Source organism: Lissotriton vulgaris, chromosome 6, assembly GCF_964263255.1.
Source record: "Lissotriton vulgaris chromosome 6, aLisVul1.2, whole genome shotgun sequence".
NCBI lineage: Eukaryota > Metazoa > Chordata > Amphibia > Caudata > Salamandridae > Lissotriton > Lissotriton vulgaris.
In genome coordinates, this window is record NC_141694.1 from 1642016389 (window position 1) to 1642037397 (window position 21009).

The 21009-nt window shown below is 44.5% G+C and overlaps 1 protein-coding gene across 1 annotated transcript in view; it reads left to right on the forward strand.

The window, feature by feature from the left end:
• The window catches only part of HAAO (3-hydroxyanthranilate 3,4-dioxygenase), a 374111-nt gene that overhangs the window by 225263 nt on the left and 127839 nt on the right, over nt 1–21009 (forward strand). Inside the window, exon 2 of the mRNA XM_086925914.1 lies at nt 5006–5095. Coding sequence (XP_086782040.1) covers nt 5006–5095 — 90 coding nt within the window. The remainder of the gene's footprint in view (nt 1–5005; nt 5096–21009) is intronic.

A 21009-nucleotide genomic window follows, 5' to 3' on the forward strand; every position in this document is an offset into this window, starting at 1 on the left:
TAGATGGACAAAAGAATGGAGAGATGAGTGAAGGAGCGAAAGGATGGATGGATGGATGAGAGAAAGGATGGATGAATGCGTGATAGGGTCAATGGATGGATTCATGAGTGGATGAGAAGATGCTTGGGTGGGTGTGTGAAAGGATCGATGGATAAGTGAAAGGGTATTGAAAGAGAAAGGGAGGGTGGATGGATGATTGAAAGGGTGAATAGGTGGAAGGATAAGTGACTGGGTGGATGGATGAGTAAGTGAAAGGATGGTTGAATCAGTGAAAGGGTAAATGGCTGGATGGATGAGTGAATAGATGGATGGGTGGGAGAGTGGATGGATGGGTGTATGGAGGGATTGGGTGAAAGGGTGGATGGATGGATAATGGATGGATGAGTGAAAGGGTGGATGGAGGGACGGATGAGTGAAATGATGGATGGAAGCATACATGATGGATAGGTTTGCAAATGGTTGAATATGTTTGGATATAGATGGGCACACAGATGGAAGGACAGAATGAATAGTGAAAGACTGGATGATGGATGAAAGAATGATTAAACCTTGTAGCCCCCATTGTCCTAAGTAACATTTCCTGTACATTGACTGTCACATTTATATGAGTCATTGTCTTTATATATTATATGTGCGATGTAACACACCCCAACACCCTGCCCTCCACACTTGGGATGAGTAACACTATAAAAGAAATTAAATACACATGAGAGAGGGTCTATGTGAAAATGAGGGGCACCATTGGTGGGTGGTAGCAAGGCCGGACTGGCCGGCCCAACCATCGGGTGTTTACCTGGGGGGATGGAAAGAGAGGGGAGTGGTTTTGTTGCTGGGGTCTGGCACTGCAAAGTTCCTTGTATATCTAGCAGTTTTCAGGCAACAATAAAAGTGGCTTCACTTATATTCAGGTTTGGCTCACCATTGTCTGGTGACTAATGTACCTGCTGGAGCAAGATGGGAGATTTGAATCACCTAAGGTAGCAAAAGGGGTTAATATGCCTGCTGCAAAGAATGTGTGCTATGCATATCAAAGAATGGTATTTTATGTGCAGATCTCAGTGGGTTACTACTTTTGTCACTAACATTCTTTTGTTACTGTGCAGTTCATAAGTTACATATGTAAACGAGCACAGTGAGCTATGAACTGCCATCAAAGAGCTGAATGCAAGCTGCATGGTACAGGTTACAATGTTATGTTATTTTCCTAGTCTTTCATTATCCTGATGTTGCTAAAAAGGTTTGTTAGGTTAGGAGTAAATTATTACCATTAAAGTTAACCCTAACCATGTTGTTATGTTCTGAATCTTGAGTTTGTGCTTCTTCAGACCAAGCAATCTTACAAAATGACTACCAGTATATGTGACACGTGTATCCTACACTTTGTAGTGCCTTTTGCCTTATTTAACATGTTCTATACACTGATTTACAAACGTATGGTTCATTGTCTCTGTATGTGTGTGTGATGTAAATCCAATATTTTATACTGTTTTGAGAAGGGCTATAAAACAAACGAAATACATGTGAGAGAGGGGCTGTGGAGAGATGAGAGGCACTGTTGGTGATAGTGAGAGAATCATTGAAGAGCCCCATCAAAGTTTGCCGTATCCTGGTGCACAGTAGAGTCATTATTTACTATGCTTTAGAAGCTAATGCAATTCATGTATAATGACAAACGTGTTGTAGAATGCACCATGTTTCCCCAAATTTTTTGGGGCGTGCGAAAACAAAGGCTGTAAGCTGTCAGTTTGTTTGTAACACACAACAACTTTTAAATATGTGTAAATACGCTGTGCAAATGTTTCAAAACTTACCAGCAGTTAGGAAGCCACAAATGGAACACTTGTTTGTAATTCAGAAGTGTGCTGGAAACAGAGTTTTAATAGGATCAAAACAATCAAGTAACTTTACTTGGTGATGTTCAAATGATACTTATTTGCTGAAGCCACATTTCCACACATTAGTATTTGTGCACTATACAGATTTACCCGTAAAACTGCATGATGGCATTTTGCTTCCATTTCAAAAGAACATGTTCTGTATGTAAAAGACAGTGCCTCCTTTCGCTCTACAATAATGCCCTAACAGTGTAAACAGTGTCTAGTGTGTAGCACACTTCTGTGCATCAATGAGAATCTGCAGTTTAAAGCTCATAGAAAGGAAACTGCCCAATCAGTATACTATTTTTTATATACAGGTAAAATAAGGAGGGCTGATACATGATATAGTAATGTCGACTCCTATCTAACCGCTCTGACCCACAATAATACCAAAATACTCAGCAGTCTGCAGCCAATTATAGCTCATGCAGGCTGGTTAATACTCCTTTTTCCTGCTTAATGCTCTTACCCTCATACAAGCCCTCTCGGCTATGGGTCTTATCCATCACTCTATACTATACCAGCCTATAACAGTCATCACCAGCTGAACGGAAATGGAATACCTGAAGCGATCTGACACAAAAAGCTGGCTACTTGGAGGACTGCTCTCTAGTCCAGCACTGCAGGCACTAGCTGCTCCTATGTGTGTCGCTTTACATCGTACAATGTCTATCCGAGCAGATCTTCCCACCCATTTCTCTCACCAAACATGCCTGCTTGGGCATGACGGGTAAACAAAATATTGGACTGGACAACACAGTCCAATAACCATATAAATAGAATTTTTTCCGAAATACCAAAAACAGACCTGCTCAGTTGTTCAAAGCTTTGGGCATACTGAAAAACCGTGAAGTGCACAATTGTCTCAACCTAATATAAACTTATTTTGACTTGTACTTCAGTGGTTGTCTATTTACTTACTTATATACTATTGCGCAAGATCCTCTGATGTGTCTGGGAAATTTAACTCTTGTTTCTAAGTTTTGCTCTGAATTTAATCTCCTGTCCTGAATTTTTGTCCTAAATTTTGACCCTTTACCCTGAATTTTTACACTCACCGTCCTGAATTTGCACCCATGCCAGTTGGTCACCATAGGATGCAAGCCCTTCTCCAGTCCGAGTGAATCCTGCCACAGTACCATAGTCGAGACCACTGTAAAAATGTGATTGTCCAACTGGGGCATTTTCTCCATAGTTATGGATTTACCACACTCACTGCAAATTCATCCTCTGTGGAATCATTTGCATTTTTTAATAAACAAAGAAATTATCGAATTTTCTCTTGGAGTGCACATTGACAGACACGTTCCAAAGGTTAACTGGACGACTTTAATGTGTTGATTTTTTTATTTGGATATTGAACGGGTACTAATGGGATGAAACATTCGCTCAGAAAATTGTAATGTCGCAATTTGATGGACTTGAGGGTAGGCTTTCATATGCAGAATGAAAAAGACTTGTTGGCATTCATAAATAATTTCAGAAAGGGGGAAATAATTCCTCCCTTCCCGTGAAAATGTTTTGCTTAAATATTTTTTCAAATTTCTGTAGCAACAAAAAAACAGCAGTAATTTCAAGAGACCACTCGTACTAGGGAAAATTCCCAATTTCTTTGAAGGTATGAGATTTGAATCTTAGAGTGCCTTTTAGTGGTATAATTGGCTGCCTTAGTGCACAGTGCAACAGTGAATGTCAGATATTTGATGGAGTGGTGATGATTCTTGGCTAAATATGGCAACATTGGTAATAAACCTGGAGGTGCCCCCCTCCTCAGCCTAATGCATGCTGTCGACATGCGTATACCAGTGGGATGATGGTTCCCACTTTTGGCTTAATGCTGGACCTGACACTATGGTGATAATATATGGCATGAAGGCGCTTATTTTCAGTACACTGTGTACCTAGATGCTATTTCCAGTGCTTAGTTTGTGAAAACAATAATTTCTGTGATCCAAAGATTTTTTTCTTCAGAAGCCAGCCACCAGTGCTGCCATATATTGGGGATTGCCAAAGGCCGTCTAGTCTTGCTGTCACCTGATCCCCATTTCATGCACTTTCGTACCCTTCCTTACCGTTTATCTCACTCTTGCAGGTTCTTTTTCAGCCCTGCTTTCTCCCTCTGCCAATGCTTTTCCGTCTTGTTTTTTACCTTTCTTTCTTTTTTCTGCCTTTCTGTCTCTCTTGTTCTGGGTGAAAGTCTGCTGACGAAATTTAAGTATCAGTCCCCAAAAATGACTGCTGGTGGGCCCCACCTGAAACCTCCAGCTCAAATTAAGCGCTGGGAAATTGCTTCTAACCAGCCTCATTCATTCATTCATTCATTGTTTTACGCACACACTCATCACCGTACCCATTCACCCATCCCTGCAGTCATACAGGGATGATTAGAGTGGCAGACCCAGATGCAGAGGTCTAGCCCGGGACCAGGGTTCAATTCCCCGCCTCGGCGGGTCTTGGGCTCAAAATTCCACAGACCTGATAATTCTCGCTTCAGTGCTTATTCCAGTCATGGGTCCCACTCTGCAACTCTGGGCAATAGCTTGCTTAATCTCCACAACGGCCCCCACAACGCTAAGGATGCCTTGCCTCCACCTTAGGGGTGCCCAGGAGTGGGCGCCTCACAGGGAAAGCCAGGATGGGTTCCACAGCGGTATTCGTACAAGCGCCTTGAGACCCTTGCGGGTGAGTAGTGCGCTATACAAGTATCAATTTACATTTACATATATCCCTGCACTTACAAGTTCATCAAAGCATGCATGCACGCGCTTACCAATGCCTGCAGGCCATTCTTCACCCATCAGTACAACCATGCAATACAAAGTCACTAATCAGTCAAGAACTACATTTAATCAAAAGGCCAGAATGGTTCACTTTGCCAAAGCTAGTTTACTTATATCATCATATAAAGTAACTGTTTTCATTTTTTTAGGCGCTAGAAGGTTGACGAATGCCATACTCTATGCTCATAAATTAGAGTCGTGCATCTGGCACTTGCCACTGTCTGCGAGTTTGTTAGCAGTCGAGTTTCTGCTGGTCTTGTCCTCAAAATTCCTGCAAAGTTATGTTCTGTCTAATGGAAAATGCGAGAGATGCTCTGAACTGAACTGCTACTGATTGTGTTTTGACAGGTACTACGTTGGAGAATCCACTGACGTCTTATTCGAAAAATGGTTTTACTGCGGGAACCTGGGGACACAACTTCTGCCAATAATTGAAGCGTAAGCATGGTATTTTCCCTCCAGAGGGTAACCGAGAAGGCTAGCACCTGTTCTGTGCTACACGCTGTAGGGTTTCTAATTAATTGGCATGAAAGTAGGTTGACAGCCCTTATTTCACTGTGATAAATGCATATGATTTTCCAACTCCCAAACGCCATCAGCTGGAACAGCACTAAGTAGGGGAAGGACACGTTTTGTAGCAATAAATCAGATCATGAGTACACAAATTGAAAAAAAAGTTATTTTAGGACAAGGAACAATTTTAATGAACTTTTTTTTACTCTTGTTTTTACCTGTTTTTATGGTTGACATTTTGCACGCACCGTCTGGATATTGGCAGTTGAAAATGATCTGAATTAGTTTAGCTTAACAGTGGCAATTGATGCGCAGTTAAAACAGAAGTTCAAATAGGCGCGCCGCATAAATATTGAAAAGTAGATGAAATGCACGCGAGCTCCCCAGAACTCAGTGTGATATTAAGAGTGGTATGGGTTGTGCTCGCTTCGGCAGCACATATACTAAAATTGAAAGAGTGGTATGGGTTCACAGGGCCCAATTTAGAGAGAGACTGTTGGGATACCCCATCACAAACGTGATGGAAACCCTGCCAGCTGTATGACAAGGGCATTATATCCTACCTTTGGGTCGGAATATCAGACCCGCCAAATTCTAAATCAGAACCACAGACTAAATGGTCTTTCATTTTAAGAGCCATGGGAGTCTTAGTTTGAGGGCAAACAAACTTTTTATTTTGTATGAAAGCAGGTGCACCCTTGGTTTTTTGTTAAAAACTGTTTGCCAGGAAAAAGCTATGGATTTGTTCGCAGGAAATAAGTACAACATTCCAATTTCCATACCTTAGATGAAGGGAAAAGGTGGTATTACTATGTTATTTCCCATTCTGAAGTGTACTACTCTGAACAATGGCGTAGCGTGGGGGGGTGGGGACAGGGGCAGTTGCCCCGGGAGAAAAATTCTTAGGAGATGCACAATTTGAAAAGAAAAAGATTCGCACTAGTAACTTTTTTTCTTTTAACATTTTGTGACAGGAAGTGCTAATGGCTCACGAGTTAGGGGGCACAATACTAGTCTTGCTACTGGTGCTAGCAGCCCACGCTACACCACTGACTCCAAATTATGCAGAAATAAATTCCCCCAAATTCTCGCCTGGGAAGAAAGAAGGTCATGGAATTAATGTTATATCAGTTGGCTCCAAGTCAGTTTTTGGGCTGAATGTGGTAACCTTGCCAAATTATTACCTGAACACCTAAAACTAAACCCAACATAATCTTGTTCCAGAGCGATTTAGAGACTTCCCTTCTCAAATTCGATCTTATAGACCTGCGCCCGCTGAGTTTATGTGTTGCTTTTCTGTCCTTGGAACTGTACTATTGCCACCTTCCTGCAGGGCTTATTGACACTTTATTCTACTTTAGTGTGTATCCATTTTTAGTTAGAAGTCCTCTGCTGCATGTGTGGTCCCCATGGTATAAGAAACTGTAATAAAATAAAATAAAATCTAGAAAGAAGGGAGGCAGTTGGCGGATCCTAGGAAATTGTCATTACAGCCAATCTCTCAATCATAATGCCAAAGACAGTATTTTGAACTTCTAGTAAATATGTCTCGGCATTCACCATGAATCTCTATTGCTGTTCATTTGGATTTGCTTTATTTAGGAGATGTTGTTCATGAGTAATGAGGGAAATAATAGGAGTCTTCAAGTTTAAAGAGGTGGTGCAAGCAGCATTATTGAACAAGTGTGACTGTACTCGGCATGGGACATCAGCCGTACCAGTAGTTAGATGCTGTCTTCTGTGTTAATTTGACCTAATTCATAGTTCCTTAGCGCCTCACAGTTTTAACCAATCCTAGCAAATTTCGAAAATCTTGATGCACAAAGTTTCAGGGACATTTAGTGTTATCTTCAGGGACACAATTAGTGTTCTCTTCAGAGAATATTCTCTCAAAGTAGGCGGTGCCAATGAGGTACCAACTGACTGTCAGTTATCTAGTAGAGTATGGTGCATGCAATGGCTAAGTCTACAAACAGTGTTCGACAAGAGTGACACCCTGAATATAGATATATTGCGAGTTGTTCTAGCACTATGAGGGCATGTGCAGTCCTTTGGTATCTGTTTCACTTCATATTTGTAAAGATTAAATTATAGGGTACATTATTCCATAAAATGCATCAAATCATAGTCTATTATTCATCCCCAGTTACTTTTGTAACACTTCCCACTTCTTTTCTGAGAATATTAAAAAAGAGTACCTGATTGGGACTGTTGGAAATGGTGGTCTCTAGTTGGCAGCGATAGGTACCTTTATCCAAATAGGGATCCTTCCTTCTAGTCAGGATAAACTTCTAAAATAAACCCTGCTCACCCCCTTGGTAGCTTGTCACAAGCAGACAGGCTTATCTCAGAGGCAGTGTCTAAAGCATTTGTAAACACATACAGTAATACAGTGAAAACACTACAAATGGACACCACACCAGTTTAGAAAAATAAGTAATCTTTATCTAAACCAAAATAAGACCAAATGACAAAAATCAACAATACAGTTATACAAATATGACTGTCAGATGGTAGAAATAGTTCAGTTCAAAGCAAGTTGCAGATGCAACACTTTTCACACAAAGTAGCTGGGATGTGTCACGCAATCAAGCAAAACAGGCTGCAGGGAAGGTGATGCTTCAGTTCCTTACACTCTGGGAATGTGATGTGTTGGTTCCTTGCTCCAAGAGAGGTGATCCGTCGGTTCCTTACTGCTGCGCAAGGGAGGTGATGCATTGGTTCCTTACCAGAGAGGAGGTGATGGGTCGGTTTCTTATTGGGTGGGGAGTTGATGCATCAGTTTCTTACTGCATCCCCCAACGATGCGACAAACTTGATGCCTCGATGCAGTGCGACGATCCGGGGCGATGCATAGATTCTTCCAGCTCCCAGCAGAAAACAGTCTCTAGTAGTCCAAAACAACAGCAGGCACATCTTTGCAGGTCAGAACGTCCAGAAAGGGGGTTCAGGGGAGCTGGGGGTGAAGTCTTTGTGTCCCTGAGAATTCAGAACAGGAGGCAAGCTCAGTTTCAAGCCCTTGGAAATCTTTTCTTCAAGCAGGTGGAAAAGCAAACAGCAAAGTCCTTTTTCTCCTTTCCTTGGCAGCATGCAGCCACTGCAGGCCAACCCCAGGCAACAAACAGCACTGGGGCAGTATTCCTACTCAGCTTATCTGGCTCTTCTCCTTGGCAAAGGTTCCTCTTGATTTTCCAGAAGTGAGCTAGATTTCTGGGGTCTGGGGCACTCTTTTTATGCCCAACAATTCTTTGCTCTCTAAAGGCAGAGAGTGTCTTTACCCAGCCAAAACCAGTTATGTGGGGCACTTTGCAAGTGCACAACAACCTCCATTTTCAGTGTGCGACCTGGCTCCAGACACACCACAGGGGGCGGAGTCATCATTATGGAAGGCAGGCACAGCCCTATTCTAGTGAAGGTGCTACTCCTCCCACCATTCCAAATGCTGACCAGGCCTATTCAGCCCAGTCCTGACTCATCAGACTTCTGGAGCCGCTGCCCATCTCCAGCCATACAAAAGCCAGACATGCAATACACAAACCTAGCAGAGGCGCACTGGATGGTGAGGCAAGAAAATACCTACTTCTAAAAGTGGTATTTTGAAACACAGGATGTAAAAATCACCCTCACTAAAAGATGCACTTTAACATTTTAAATTCAAGCACACTAAACTTTACTTTTATATCTTGTTCCCAGGGACAGTTATGTTTAAAAGATGTTATAAACACACATTTGCCCTTCTGTCCTATGGGAACAAATAGCCTTGCAATTGTGAAACACGAAATTGCCAGTATTTCACTATGAGGATATGCCACACACATCAGGGCTTGTCCTACCTTTCACATACAATGCACCCTGCCCACAGGTGGACCTTGGGCCTACCTTAGGGGTAACTAATATGTAGAAAAGGAAAGGTTTCAGTTGACATGGCAGTTCCAGACTGCACACAGGCTCTGCAATGACAGGTCCGAGTCACCTTTTACAAGCTGCTTCTGTGGGTGGCACAATCATTGCTGCAAGCCCACCAGCATTAACTATAATGGGGCGACCCGGTGTCCCTCAGAACCTGGGTATTGATATCAGAAAAAAGTGGTTCTGTCGGGCTGTAATCCATTACACAATTTACAAGAGAGAGCATATGCACTTTATTTATTTATTTATTTTATTTATTTATTTAGTTTCTTATATCGCGCCAGAATCGACCCTGACAGGGTATCTCCGCGCTTTGCAAGCCAGGATGGTAAAGAATGTACCTCTGTAGATGAGCTAGGGTCTCACTAGATGAGCTAAGGCCAATTATTCTTCCAGGAACAAGTTTGTTTTAAGCATTTTCCTGAAGGATAAGTGGTTGGTGTTTTGTCTGAGACTAAAGGGCAAGTTATTCCACAGGGTCGGCCCCACAAGGGAGAGGGCGCGGCCACCTTGTCTGGTCTTCTTAATGAGTGGGGATTTTAATAACAGTTGGTTACTTGATCGAAGAGAGCGATCTGGTTTATAGAGCTTGAATTTTTGGGCCAGGTATTTGGGGCCATCTCCAAAAAGGCATTTATGAACGGTGCAACAGATTTTAAACTTGATACGTTGCCGTATCGGTACCCAGTGGAGTTCTCTCAATAGGGGCTTGGAGGGGGTTCTTGTGGGAGCGTTCAGGATCAGTCTTGCCGCCGTATTCTGGACCACCTGTAGCCGGTTTAAGGCATCCTCATTAGCTAGTATCAGGAGCCCGTTACAGTAGTCTAACCGGCTTATCACCAGGGCCTGTACAAGAGTCTTTCTATACATATCGGGCAGGAGAGGGAAAACTCGCCTTAACAGGCCAATGGTGCGGAAACATGCTCCAGAGATTACATTTGCGTGCTCCTTTAAGGTTAAGTTTTGGTCTAACTTCACACCCAGGTTTTTAACAGTCAACTTTGGGGAGGGCACTGGTCCCAGGTCCAGAGGCCACCAGTCGGGAGACCAGAGTATAGTGGCTTTCCCAAAAAGCATTACCTCCGTCTTCCCGACATTGCATTGGAGGCAGTTGGAGGCCATCCAATTTGATACTGCCCTCATGCCCTCAGCAAAATTTTCCCTAACATTTGAGTTAAGAGAGTGGAAAGGGTAGAGAAGTTGGGTGATCTTTAGCCATGATCAGCAGTGGTAAAGTGCCCAGAGTCATAAAACCATCAACAACAGGTCAGAAAAAATACAGGAGGAAGGCAAAAACTTCTGGGATGACCCTGCAAAAAGGGCCAAGTCCAACAGAGACAACAGCTAATAAACATTTAATGAGGATTAGTGGGCACTCAGGGACTAATAACAGAAGAAATGCAAAAAGCACAGACCACAAAGAGTATGTGTTGCAAGGCTGCAGTCTGGAAATAACAGTCCTATCTTCCGTGAAGTATGCTATTATGTTCCCTTCTTTGTGCAGCGTCATGTTTAAACTAAGAGTGGCCATGTAATTGTTGTGTGGTGATACTAAACATGTCTGTTAGCAATATAAGATACAACCTTTGCAAAACTTCAGAGTAATGAAAATACAAAGACCTGAAAGAATTTACAATATTTTGGAGAAAAAGTGAACGTGTCAGTGGACGAGACAGAATTGAGAACTTTGCTTGCTTTGTTGGGCAGTTTGTACCATGCTGGGAAGAATATGGTGATACAAAAGGGGATGATGGACGGATAGTTTGAGCAAATCAAACACTCACCCCCAGTCAACCGGTCTGGGTTTAATCCATCACCATTCTTTAGCTCACTCAGCCACCCCAGTTCAGACATGGCCATATGCAAATCAGTCTGACCCTGTGCCTCATGGGAACAGTCCAGCCCGAACTGCCAAGCCATGCCTTCCCTGGACCGGAAACAAGCATCCTGGGACCGGTTTCGGATTCATAATCCTCATCAGCCAGACTATCTTGAATCCAGTGACCAAGTGAGCAAGGGACCAACGTCTGAGCATACACTGCCAATTTAGGGCGAACAAAGCGATACAAAAGGGGAAGATGGACGGAGCGTTTGAGCAAATCAAACACTAAATGTAAAATGTAAATTGATACTTGTATAGTGCACTACTCACCCGCAAGGGTCTCAAGGCGCTTGTACGAATACCGCTGTGGAACCCATCCTGACTTTCCCTGTGAGGCGTCCACTCCTGGGCACCCCCAAGGTGGAGGCCAGGCATCCTTAGCGTTGTGGGGGCCGTTGTGGAGATTAAGCAAGCTATTGCCCAGAGTTGCAGAGTGAGACTCCGTGATTGGAATAGGCACCGAGGCGAGAATTAACTGGTCCGTGAAATTTTGAGCCCAAGACCCGCCGAGGCGGGGAATTGAACCCTGGTCCCGGGCCAGACCTCTGCATTAGGGTTTAATCCATCACCATTCTTTAGCTCACTCAGCCACCCCAGTTCAGACATGGCCATATGCAAATCAGTCTGACCCTGTGCCTCATTGGAACAGTCCAGCCCGAACTGCCAAGCCACATCTTCCCTGGACCGGAAACAAGCATCCTGGGACCGGTTTCAGATTCATAATCCTCATCAGCCAGGCCATCTTGAATCCAGCGGCCAAGTGAGCAAGGGACTTACGTCTGAGCATACCCTGCCAACTTAGGGCGAAGAAAGCGAAACAATGGATTTAGACCCAGATCTCTGTACTGAGGTGAATGTATGACATTGTTCTGCATTCTCTCCATCAACTGTGTTTTTTGCATTTGTCACCCCGAGTGGGATGGGTATGCTCAGACGTGAGTCCCATGCTCCCCACACCACTGGAGTCAAGCTATCCTGGCTGAAGATGGCTGATAGCCAGAAACCGGTCCTAGGATGCTTTATTCCAGTCCAGGAAAGACATGGCTTGGCAGTTCGGGCTGGACTGTTCCCATGAGGCACAGGGTCAAGGCTGATTTGCATATTGCCATGTCTGAACTGGAGTGGTGTGGAATGCAGAAAAACGATGGATTTAGGCCCTCTCTGTACTGGGGTGAATGTATGACATTGTTCTGCATTCTGTCCATCAACTGTGGTTGTTGGAAAGAATATGGTGGCATAGGCAACAGCAATACACAAACGAAAACTGTATATCTTACTCACATGGACACACACTTATTGTGGCAGAAACACTTCAGCTGCATATGTCCACCCAGAAAATATGCATACACAAACATATACACATGGTGTCAAAAGGTCAAGGTACACAAGAACAGGTAAGGAAAGTACATAGTGGCACACATAGACTACACTATGGACATAAACATGCACACAAGAAACATACATAGGATACCACATGCAGAGACCACATGTACCAATAATTTACATTTGGTTACAAATACACACCAACCACACACATATTGGTGCAGTGACCTGTACTGCCAGGGAGAGTAATATGTTGACATGATAGTATACACTGTATTGATACTGTACACAAGTGAGAAGAAATAACTTTTCTGAACTTACTTAAAATTAGATGCTTTTTTCGCTTTGGAAACACCAGTTTGACTATTTTTTTTTTTATCCTCATTTGCCTGACCACCTCTTATTTAGCCTCCAACTGCCAACCACTCAATCTAGGTGCAGAGTTTCCTCTGCATCCTGTGCTCTATTAGGTGGAACTCGGCAATGGATGGCCAGAAGAGTATCGTGGAAAAAGACTCCAAACTTGAAGTTTTATTCAGTTGAACTAGCCATTCTGAGCCGACTGGGGGGGGCCTAGTTCTTGGAGTTTCAAGGCATAATCATAGGACCGGGGAAAAAACAAAAACAAAAAAAAAAAACAAAAAAAAAACCCCCGGTTATTGTCTCCAACGAACCAAAACGTCCCAAAAGATACGGCTACGCTCGCCGCCTGATCTCCTCAAATCAGTTTTAGAGGTTTTATAGGTTGCGTAGAGAGACGACAGCCAGTTTGCGTGGGTTGGTGCTGAATTTTCAATCCAAACCTTGCATATCTCTCTTCTTGCAAGCAGTATGGCAAAGAACAGAAATGTCCTAGCGTGGCCCTTTATATTATTGTCCCATCCAAATATAATCAAGGAGAGTGTGATGGAGATCGAAATATTAAGAATAGAGTCCAGAGTTGCTTTAACTTCATTCCAAAACTGTGATATGTTGGGGCATTCTTTGAACATATGGATATCTGAGGCTGCGATATGGCCACATTTGTTACATTTCTTCCCTGGGATAAATTTAGAAAGTTTTAGCGGTGTAAAATATGCACGGTGAATTGTAAAAAAATTATTACGTCTTAGCCATGCGGGTTTGACTCATTTATATAATAGGGTACAGGAATTCTGCCAGGTTTCGATGCTCTGGGCCCCCAGATCTGAGCCCCATAGTTGTTCCGGGAGGGTGAAATCTCCGTCTGTCTCTTCTAGCAGGCACCAGTACCACTTCGAGACCTCTTTACCCCCTGCAGGTTGCGCTACTAATTTCTCTTCAGTGATGCTATGCTTCCCTAGTGGTACGCCGGACCTGTTTGTTGCCTTAACCCAACTATCTAATTGTAGATACTTAAACCTCGAGAGCTCTATCCCCCGCTGCTCCCGCAAATCCTCCCAGGGCCTCAGAGAGTCACCTGTCAACACTTCTCCCCATGTTAGTATCCCTCCTGCTCTCAACGGAATAGTAAGCCTATCATCCCAGCAGGAAGGGAGCCCTGGGGATTCCCAGATGGGCGCAAGGTTAGAGTAGTATGACAAACCCAGGTTCCTCCTTATATGTGACCATAGCTTCGCTTGGGACATAAGAGTTTTTAATTTAACTTTCTTGAAGTATTTCTGTTCTCCAAACTTAAACATGTAGCCATTAGTTGGTAAGCCAGCACCAATCAGCATTGCCATGAACATGAGACCTATTGATGTATTAGATGGCACTTTTAAGAGCATTCTCGAATGGGATAGTTGGAATGCCCACGCATAGTATTGTAGATCGGGTAGGGATAGGCCCCCCTTTTCCCTCCTCCTCCTCAGCTTTTTCCAGGATATTCTTGCTGACTTATATCCCCATACGAAGGAGTTAAGCTCTCTCTGGCATTTCTCTAGCGCTGTTTTATCAAAGGCGAGGGGGATCGTGTTAAATAAGAAGGTAAACTTGGGAAGGATTGACATCTTTAACAGACTTACTCTGCCTAGGATAGTTAGTGGGAGATTAGACCAAGATTTTAAAGATTTTTTAGTTTCCTTAAGAATCCTCTCAAGGTTAACTTGGGCAATTTGGGCGATATCTTGCACTATCCGAATTCCCAAATATCTCATTGAGTTTGAAGTGTTTAACCGTAGGTTAGGTATGTTCCATGCCATTATGTCTGTTTTGGAGGCGTTTATCTCATACCCCCGAGATACGGCCGAAGTCTTCGGCTCTCTCGATGACTACTGGTAGAGCGATCTCCGGGTCTGAGGTAAAGACCAAGATGTCATCTGCGTACAAGGCTACCCGCTTTTCCCATTCCCCGAACCTAAAAGATGGAATAGAATCTTCTCGTCTGAGAACTTCCGCAAACGGTTCTATATATAGGTTGAAGAGGAGGGGGGAAAGCGGGCAGCCCTGTCTTGTGCCTCTAAAGATCCTGAACGATTCAGACAGTTTGCCATTTATTAGAAGCCGTGCTGTTGGCGATTTATATATAAGTTTTATTGTTCGACAGAGTTTCTCCCCTAAGTTGACCTTCTTTAAAACGTCGTTTAAATAGGGCCAGTTTACCCTGTCGAAAGCTTTAGCCGCGTCTAGGGTGAGGGTTGCCAGTGGGATAGAAAAAGCTGAGGCGATGTCGATTGCCCCCACTAGATCATATGTTAGGTCAGAGAGCTGGCGCCCTATAATGAATCCCTTCTGATCTTGATGGATTATTTCCCCCATTACTGATCCCAATCTAGCTGCTAGAATAGAGGCATATATCTTGTAGTCATTATTCAACAATGATATAGGGCGGTAAGACCCACATAGTGTTGGGTCTTTTCCAGGTTTTAAGATCAAGACTATAGTTGCCTCGCTCCATGATTGAGGTGGGTCATTACCGTCCTTCAAAATACCGTTGAAAAGGGCAGGGACAATTGTGTCGGCCAAGGCTCTATACAGTTCTCCGGGGAGTCCGTCAGGACCTGTAGCTTTGCCATGTTTTAGTGCGGATACGGCCTTTTTAACCTCTGTCTCTGAGATGTCCAATTCCACTGCCTCGCTTTGCGCTTGCGATAAATGTGGAAGAGATAACTTATCCAGCCATGACTTCCTTGCCTGTTGGTCATCTATAATGTCATCCCTATATATTTCCGCAAAAAACTGCGTAAAGGCAGTACTAATTCCTACATCTGATGACCTGAGCTGATTTTCCCCCGCGGCCATAATCCCTCTTATGTGGTTTTTTGCTTGGTCTGCTTTAACCCTCCAGGCTAAAATCTTACCTGCGGTTTCTCCGAATTCAAAACTGGACAATTTGCTCGCCTCCCATTTCTTTGAGACCCTTTCTTGTAGGACATCTTCTATCTGACTTTTGAGGTCTGACATATTTTTTTGATCTTGTAGTGAGCCAGTTGTGCCCCCAAGCCTTTGTTCAATTATCTCCAGCTCCTGTTCTAGGTTTTGGATTTTTGATAGATAGTTTTTCCTCATAAAGGAAGCTCTGTTGGTAATGCAACCTCTCAGGTATGCCTTAAGAGTTTCCCAAACTAAAGCGAGGGAGGTTGAGTGCAAATTACTATCTAAAAACATCCTAGCTTCGGAGTTGAGGTATGTCACTTCCTCCGGGACCAATAGAATAGTTCGATCGAATGCCCAGGAGGGATGTTTTTTTTGAGTTTGAAGTATTAAGGTAAAAGACAGAGCTGAATGATCGGATAGGTGAGAGGGTATATACTTAATACTGGCTATGGAGTTTTGGAGACAGTAGCTAAACAGGGCAAAATCTATTCGTGATGTATGTTTATATTTTAAATTCCTATAAGATACCCCTGGTTTAGTGCCTGCTCTTTCTCTCCATAGATCTGCCAGGCCCAGGTCCTCCATAATCCCTTTTAGAGTCTGTCTAGATTTTGAAGGGGGTTGACAGCTATACCTACTACTATTAGTGGTTTTATCTAATTTTGGGTTCAAAATAACGTTAAAGTCCCCTGTCCAAATTATGGGATCAGAGGTGGTTGTAAAATCGTTCCTTATTGTTTCCAAAAAAGATGGGTCATCAGTATTAGGACCATAATATCCAACTAAATTGTATTTCTGCCCATGTATAGAGAGGTTAACTATGAGCCATCTTCCACATTTGTCCTCTCTGAATTCAAGAATCCGCACATTAGCTGATTTTTTGCAAATTAAGAGAATTCCTCTTATATTTGCATTATGGTCAGTGCTTAAGAATACGTCAATCCATTTTTGCTTTTTTTAAATTGCATCTGCCTCGTTTTTTAAAAGATGTGATTCTTGGATAATGATGATCTGCGCCGGGGAATCGCGCAAATATTGAAAAATGCGTTCTCTTCTCCCCTGCACGCGCAGACCATTCACGTTCCAAGATAAAAAGAGTATCGATGTCATTTTTCCATCCCATTACTCACTTCCATTCCACATAGTTTAGTATTTATTGCTTTGTTTCTTTTAGTTATTTTATCTAAGGCGGTTGTACTGTTAAAAAAAAAATCTGTTTTAAAGGGCCAAGCTTCTGAGGATAATTTTGAATTTTTATGCTTTTGTGCCCCCCCCCACCCCTTTGGAGAACCCATCCTTACTTACTCCGGCCAGTTGATGGGCCGGTTTGCGCTGATCTGAGCTCTGCTCTCAACACGGAGTTGCACTCCTTAAAGTTATCTGTGAAAAAACATTGTTCTATCATGTGCATTCACCATCACCATCACCTTCCCCCTATTGATTTGTTATTTACTTTCTCCAGATAGTGTGGGTTTTATTTATTTGTTTATCTACACAAAAAGATTATTTATGAAATAGTGCAGTTTTTTTTTTTTTTTTCTTTCTTTCTTTCCCCCTTTTTTTTTAATCCTTTTTCTCCTCTTTTTATTTATATATGTATTTTTTTTTCTCTGTTCTTCATTCTTCCCCCCTCCCTCTCCCCTTTTTTTTGACTATTGTGCCCTTTGCAATAATGTTTGCTGCATACATCATCTTTTAACACAGTAAAATTGTCCTGCAAAATATGTACTTCACTGAAATCAGTTCCTGTTGTTCTCCTTCACATTGCTACGGTGAATATAAAGGTTACACAAAAATGTTAGCTTCAAGAGAACAAAATCCGCACACATTTTCCAGCATGGAATAAGGATGCAAACACGCTAGTAGCATGATTCTCACACAGTGAGTCATGCTTGGCTTAAGTGGGCTCTATTAGCATAAAAATTACTTGAGTTAAATAAAAAGTTTGCATGGGTGTTAGGTCAGGCATCCTTGGTGTGGTTCTCCTGATTTTTTGTTTCAGAACTCCTGTTTTGCTGACTTCATTTTTGCTGGTTTTAGGATTCATTGAAATTCATTGATAACTGTACAGCATTATAGCGATATCAGTAAGGGTTTAAGAGGGATGTCAAAGAGAGAGAGCTCTCGTGACACCAATGCTTGTACAACAATTAGGTTTGTATTGTTCAAGCAAAAATATAACATATATAATGTACACAATAAAACTCTGTTAGTGCGAAGTGTCCCAAGTTCATTTGTAAGAACCAAAAGAGACAGTTGAGTGATAATCAGTGAAGATATTTACAAGGTTTCAAACAATTATTCTCCAGGAAAGCGAATGTTTTGAAATGATATCATACAGAATATTACAGCAAACATATACAATCATAAGGTCTGTTTGAATGGTTTGCTTCCATTAATCGTCGACAGCATTTCCACCCGACTGGAATGTGGGGTCTCGTCAGGACCTATGATGTAGGGGAAATCTGAATTTCAAAAAGCTCATTGACGTGAGGGGTGAGGTGTGCCAACCATGTGTGCCAACAGAGAGTAAAAAAACATTTCTCACAGTGAACCCAGCCGGGTTCACCGATGGTGGTGAGAGATCACCGAACTCGGAGGTTAGAGTTCCACTGGATGGGTGTTAAACACAAGAAACCCACATTGGGGAGGTGATTTTAAAGTGGTGCCAAGGAAAATGCCTAGGGCACTTGCTACAGGTTCACCCTGTGTTGGACTTGGCCCATTTTCCCCCAAACCTTTTCGCTTTTCGCCCCCCTATTTTAGGACATCTCCCCCATTGTAGAAAGTGGTATAGGCCATGTGTGGTATGAGATGCCCTGGTTAATGCAAAAATGTACTGTAATGGTGTGTGCACTTATTAACCCCCCTCCCCCCCCCCATTGGAGAAATGTACCCTGGTGAAATTACGCATTTAAAATGGATGCCATGGCTGTGTGTGGTGCCACCTAACTGTAGTGAGTTAATGGTCTAGTTGTCTGGTAGTCTGGTACCCAGCCATCCCAGCATTTGGAGGGAAAGCCTGGCACCCAGGGTGCTCTACTCCTCCCCCTGAGCCAGTTAGAAATTGTTCCCCTGAGAATTTCTGAAGCTTCTGGCACTGCCTGGCAGGAGGGGGTGAGGGGCATATAAATTAGGGGGCTGTGCCACCATGTGCTGAGACAGAGCAGGGACAAGAACGTGAGGGGACCTGCTGCCAGGGGATACCGCCACTTGGGCCTGTATGCTGGACCCTGCACCTAACTAGAACCCCTCTGCTGTCCCCATGGCTAGTGGAAGCACCACTGCAGGAGTTCAGGATGCTGTGTAGGAGGAGGGCCACGCTACAGTGGAGGATTCTGAAAGCCTACCGCCCTGTTTTGATGAGTTCCCACTAACTGCTGACCTGGCCCAGTAGTGCCTGCTGCTCTGTTCCCTGGCCCCTGAGGAAGAAAGGAGTGCCAGCCTAGGTCCCTGAGGCTGATGGGACCTTGCGCCACCTGAGCGCGATATCTAAAAGCACCTGTAAAGGAAGGAGCACATTGGACTGGACCTCCCCAGGAGGTGAGAAGCGCTACCCTGGGGCTTGCTGCTGAGACTGTCTGCCCCTTAAGCGCCACAATCCTAAAGCGCTGTGCCTAGAAGAAGCACTGTGTGCCTGAAAACGCTGTGCCTAGAAGAAACGATGTGTGCCTGGAAGCGCTGTGCCTAGAAGAAGCACTGTGTCTGCTGAGCGCTGTAATTTCCTAGCGCTGAACCACTGAAGGCTGCTACCGCTGTATTTCCCAAGGCCATGTAGGGCCCTGCCTGCAAAGCGCCGTGAGCTGAAGGCGCAATCCAGCCTCTAAGCGCATGGCGTGCCAGGAGAATAGCGGGTGCCTACCCCGCGGTATGTTGCCATCGCACGAGATGACCGCACTCTTTTGCTAATCTGAAACGCCGCGGGAGCCTACCCCGCGTTGGTGCCTTAATTACCTCAGCGGGTACCCACCCGCATTGTCGCTGCCTGGAATCACCGCCGCGGCTCTAGGTGGAGATGAGGGCCGCCGTGGTTTTTGGTAAGGCCGCGCCAGGTCTGAGGTGTGCCGAGAGGTGTCGCCCAGCAAACTAGGTGCCGGCTGCGTCATTTGCCGTGCCCCCTAAAAGCCGCGCACTGAGTGGCTGCCCGCCCGAGAAGCAGGGAGAAGCCGGAAGAAGGTGTTGCGGGGCTCCCAGGTGTCGGGAGAGCCCCGTTCGCGGACAGCCCAGAGCCATCTAGACCGAGCAGGACGGGACCCTAGCCCCCTCCGCTGCAGAGGAGTACCGCGAGGACATCCGGAGCCGCATAGGAGGAGCCCCCCCCGCAGGAATCCTGGTGAGTGGGGCGGAGTTGGGAGTCTGCCGGAACCCCTCCGAGGTGGGAGGAGGCCTTCTGAAGAGCCGGAGGTATAGAGGGCAACGGGGCACACTATCGGTGTCCGCCCCCTCATGCCCGGGTGAGTGACAGGGGGGTTCTTGAAGGTCGGAGCAGCCCCGCCTTCCCTCCTTGACCTGAGACACCACCGGCTGCCCCGAGTGGTAGAGGGCAGCTGCGTTCTGTTTGCGGGGAGACACTGGGCATCACTTCCAGACCCCAGAGTCCCAGAGGGGACCCCAGCTCTACCGGAACTGGTGAACTCAGTCCAGCTGCCCCGCCGGACAGGGGGAAGCTGAAACGGTGGGCCCAGTGGAGTCAGGGACCCAGCGGACTTTGCCAGTTGGAGAGGCCCATTATCTCCCGCACAGAGGGCCGCAGGTATAGTGCCCCCAGTATCTAAGCCCATAGGGTACTCTAAAGGGTTATTGATGCCCCTGATGCTGGTGCCAATGTGGTTATGTTGATGGTACATGCCGCCATGTTACCTGTGTTCATGGTCCTGGGTTAGGCCCCCATGGTGACTGTGTTCATGCCCATGCAGGTCCCGGGCCTAGTGTTTACTTGTTACCGTTTGATGCATATTGTGCTTTTGAACCCTTGGTAATGGTTTCCCCTATGATGCAGATCCTGAGGGCTATGGTTATGCCAATAGAATATGCCTCCATGTTCCACTGCCTTGTACGCCATTGTTCTTTCCTTTTTTGCAGGAGACGCTAATGCAGGCCCCATTGTGCGTTATGCCTACTGCCTTCTTTTTATGCAGAATGCCTGCTGTTATGTGCCTACTGGTGTTCTATGCCATGTGATGTTGCTATATGTTTTTTTTCCTACAGCCTGGAAACTAATGGACTTACCTTTTTCTTCTTTTTCCCATTTTCCCTGTAAATAATCCCCCTGGGATACATTGCCCTTGCGCCAGTTAACGCCCCGAGGTGATTACTGTGTTTTACGTTTGCATCTTTAGTACAATATTAAAGTTATTATTTTTCAACCAAACCCGGTGTTGTGTCTCTTTTGGGGCTGTGCCTGGTGTGTCGTCTGTGGGTACTGCGTGGATGCTTCACACTTGTCCTC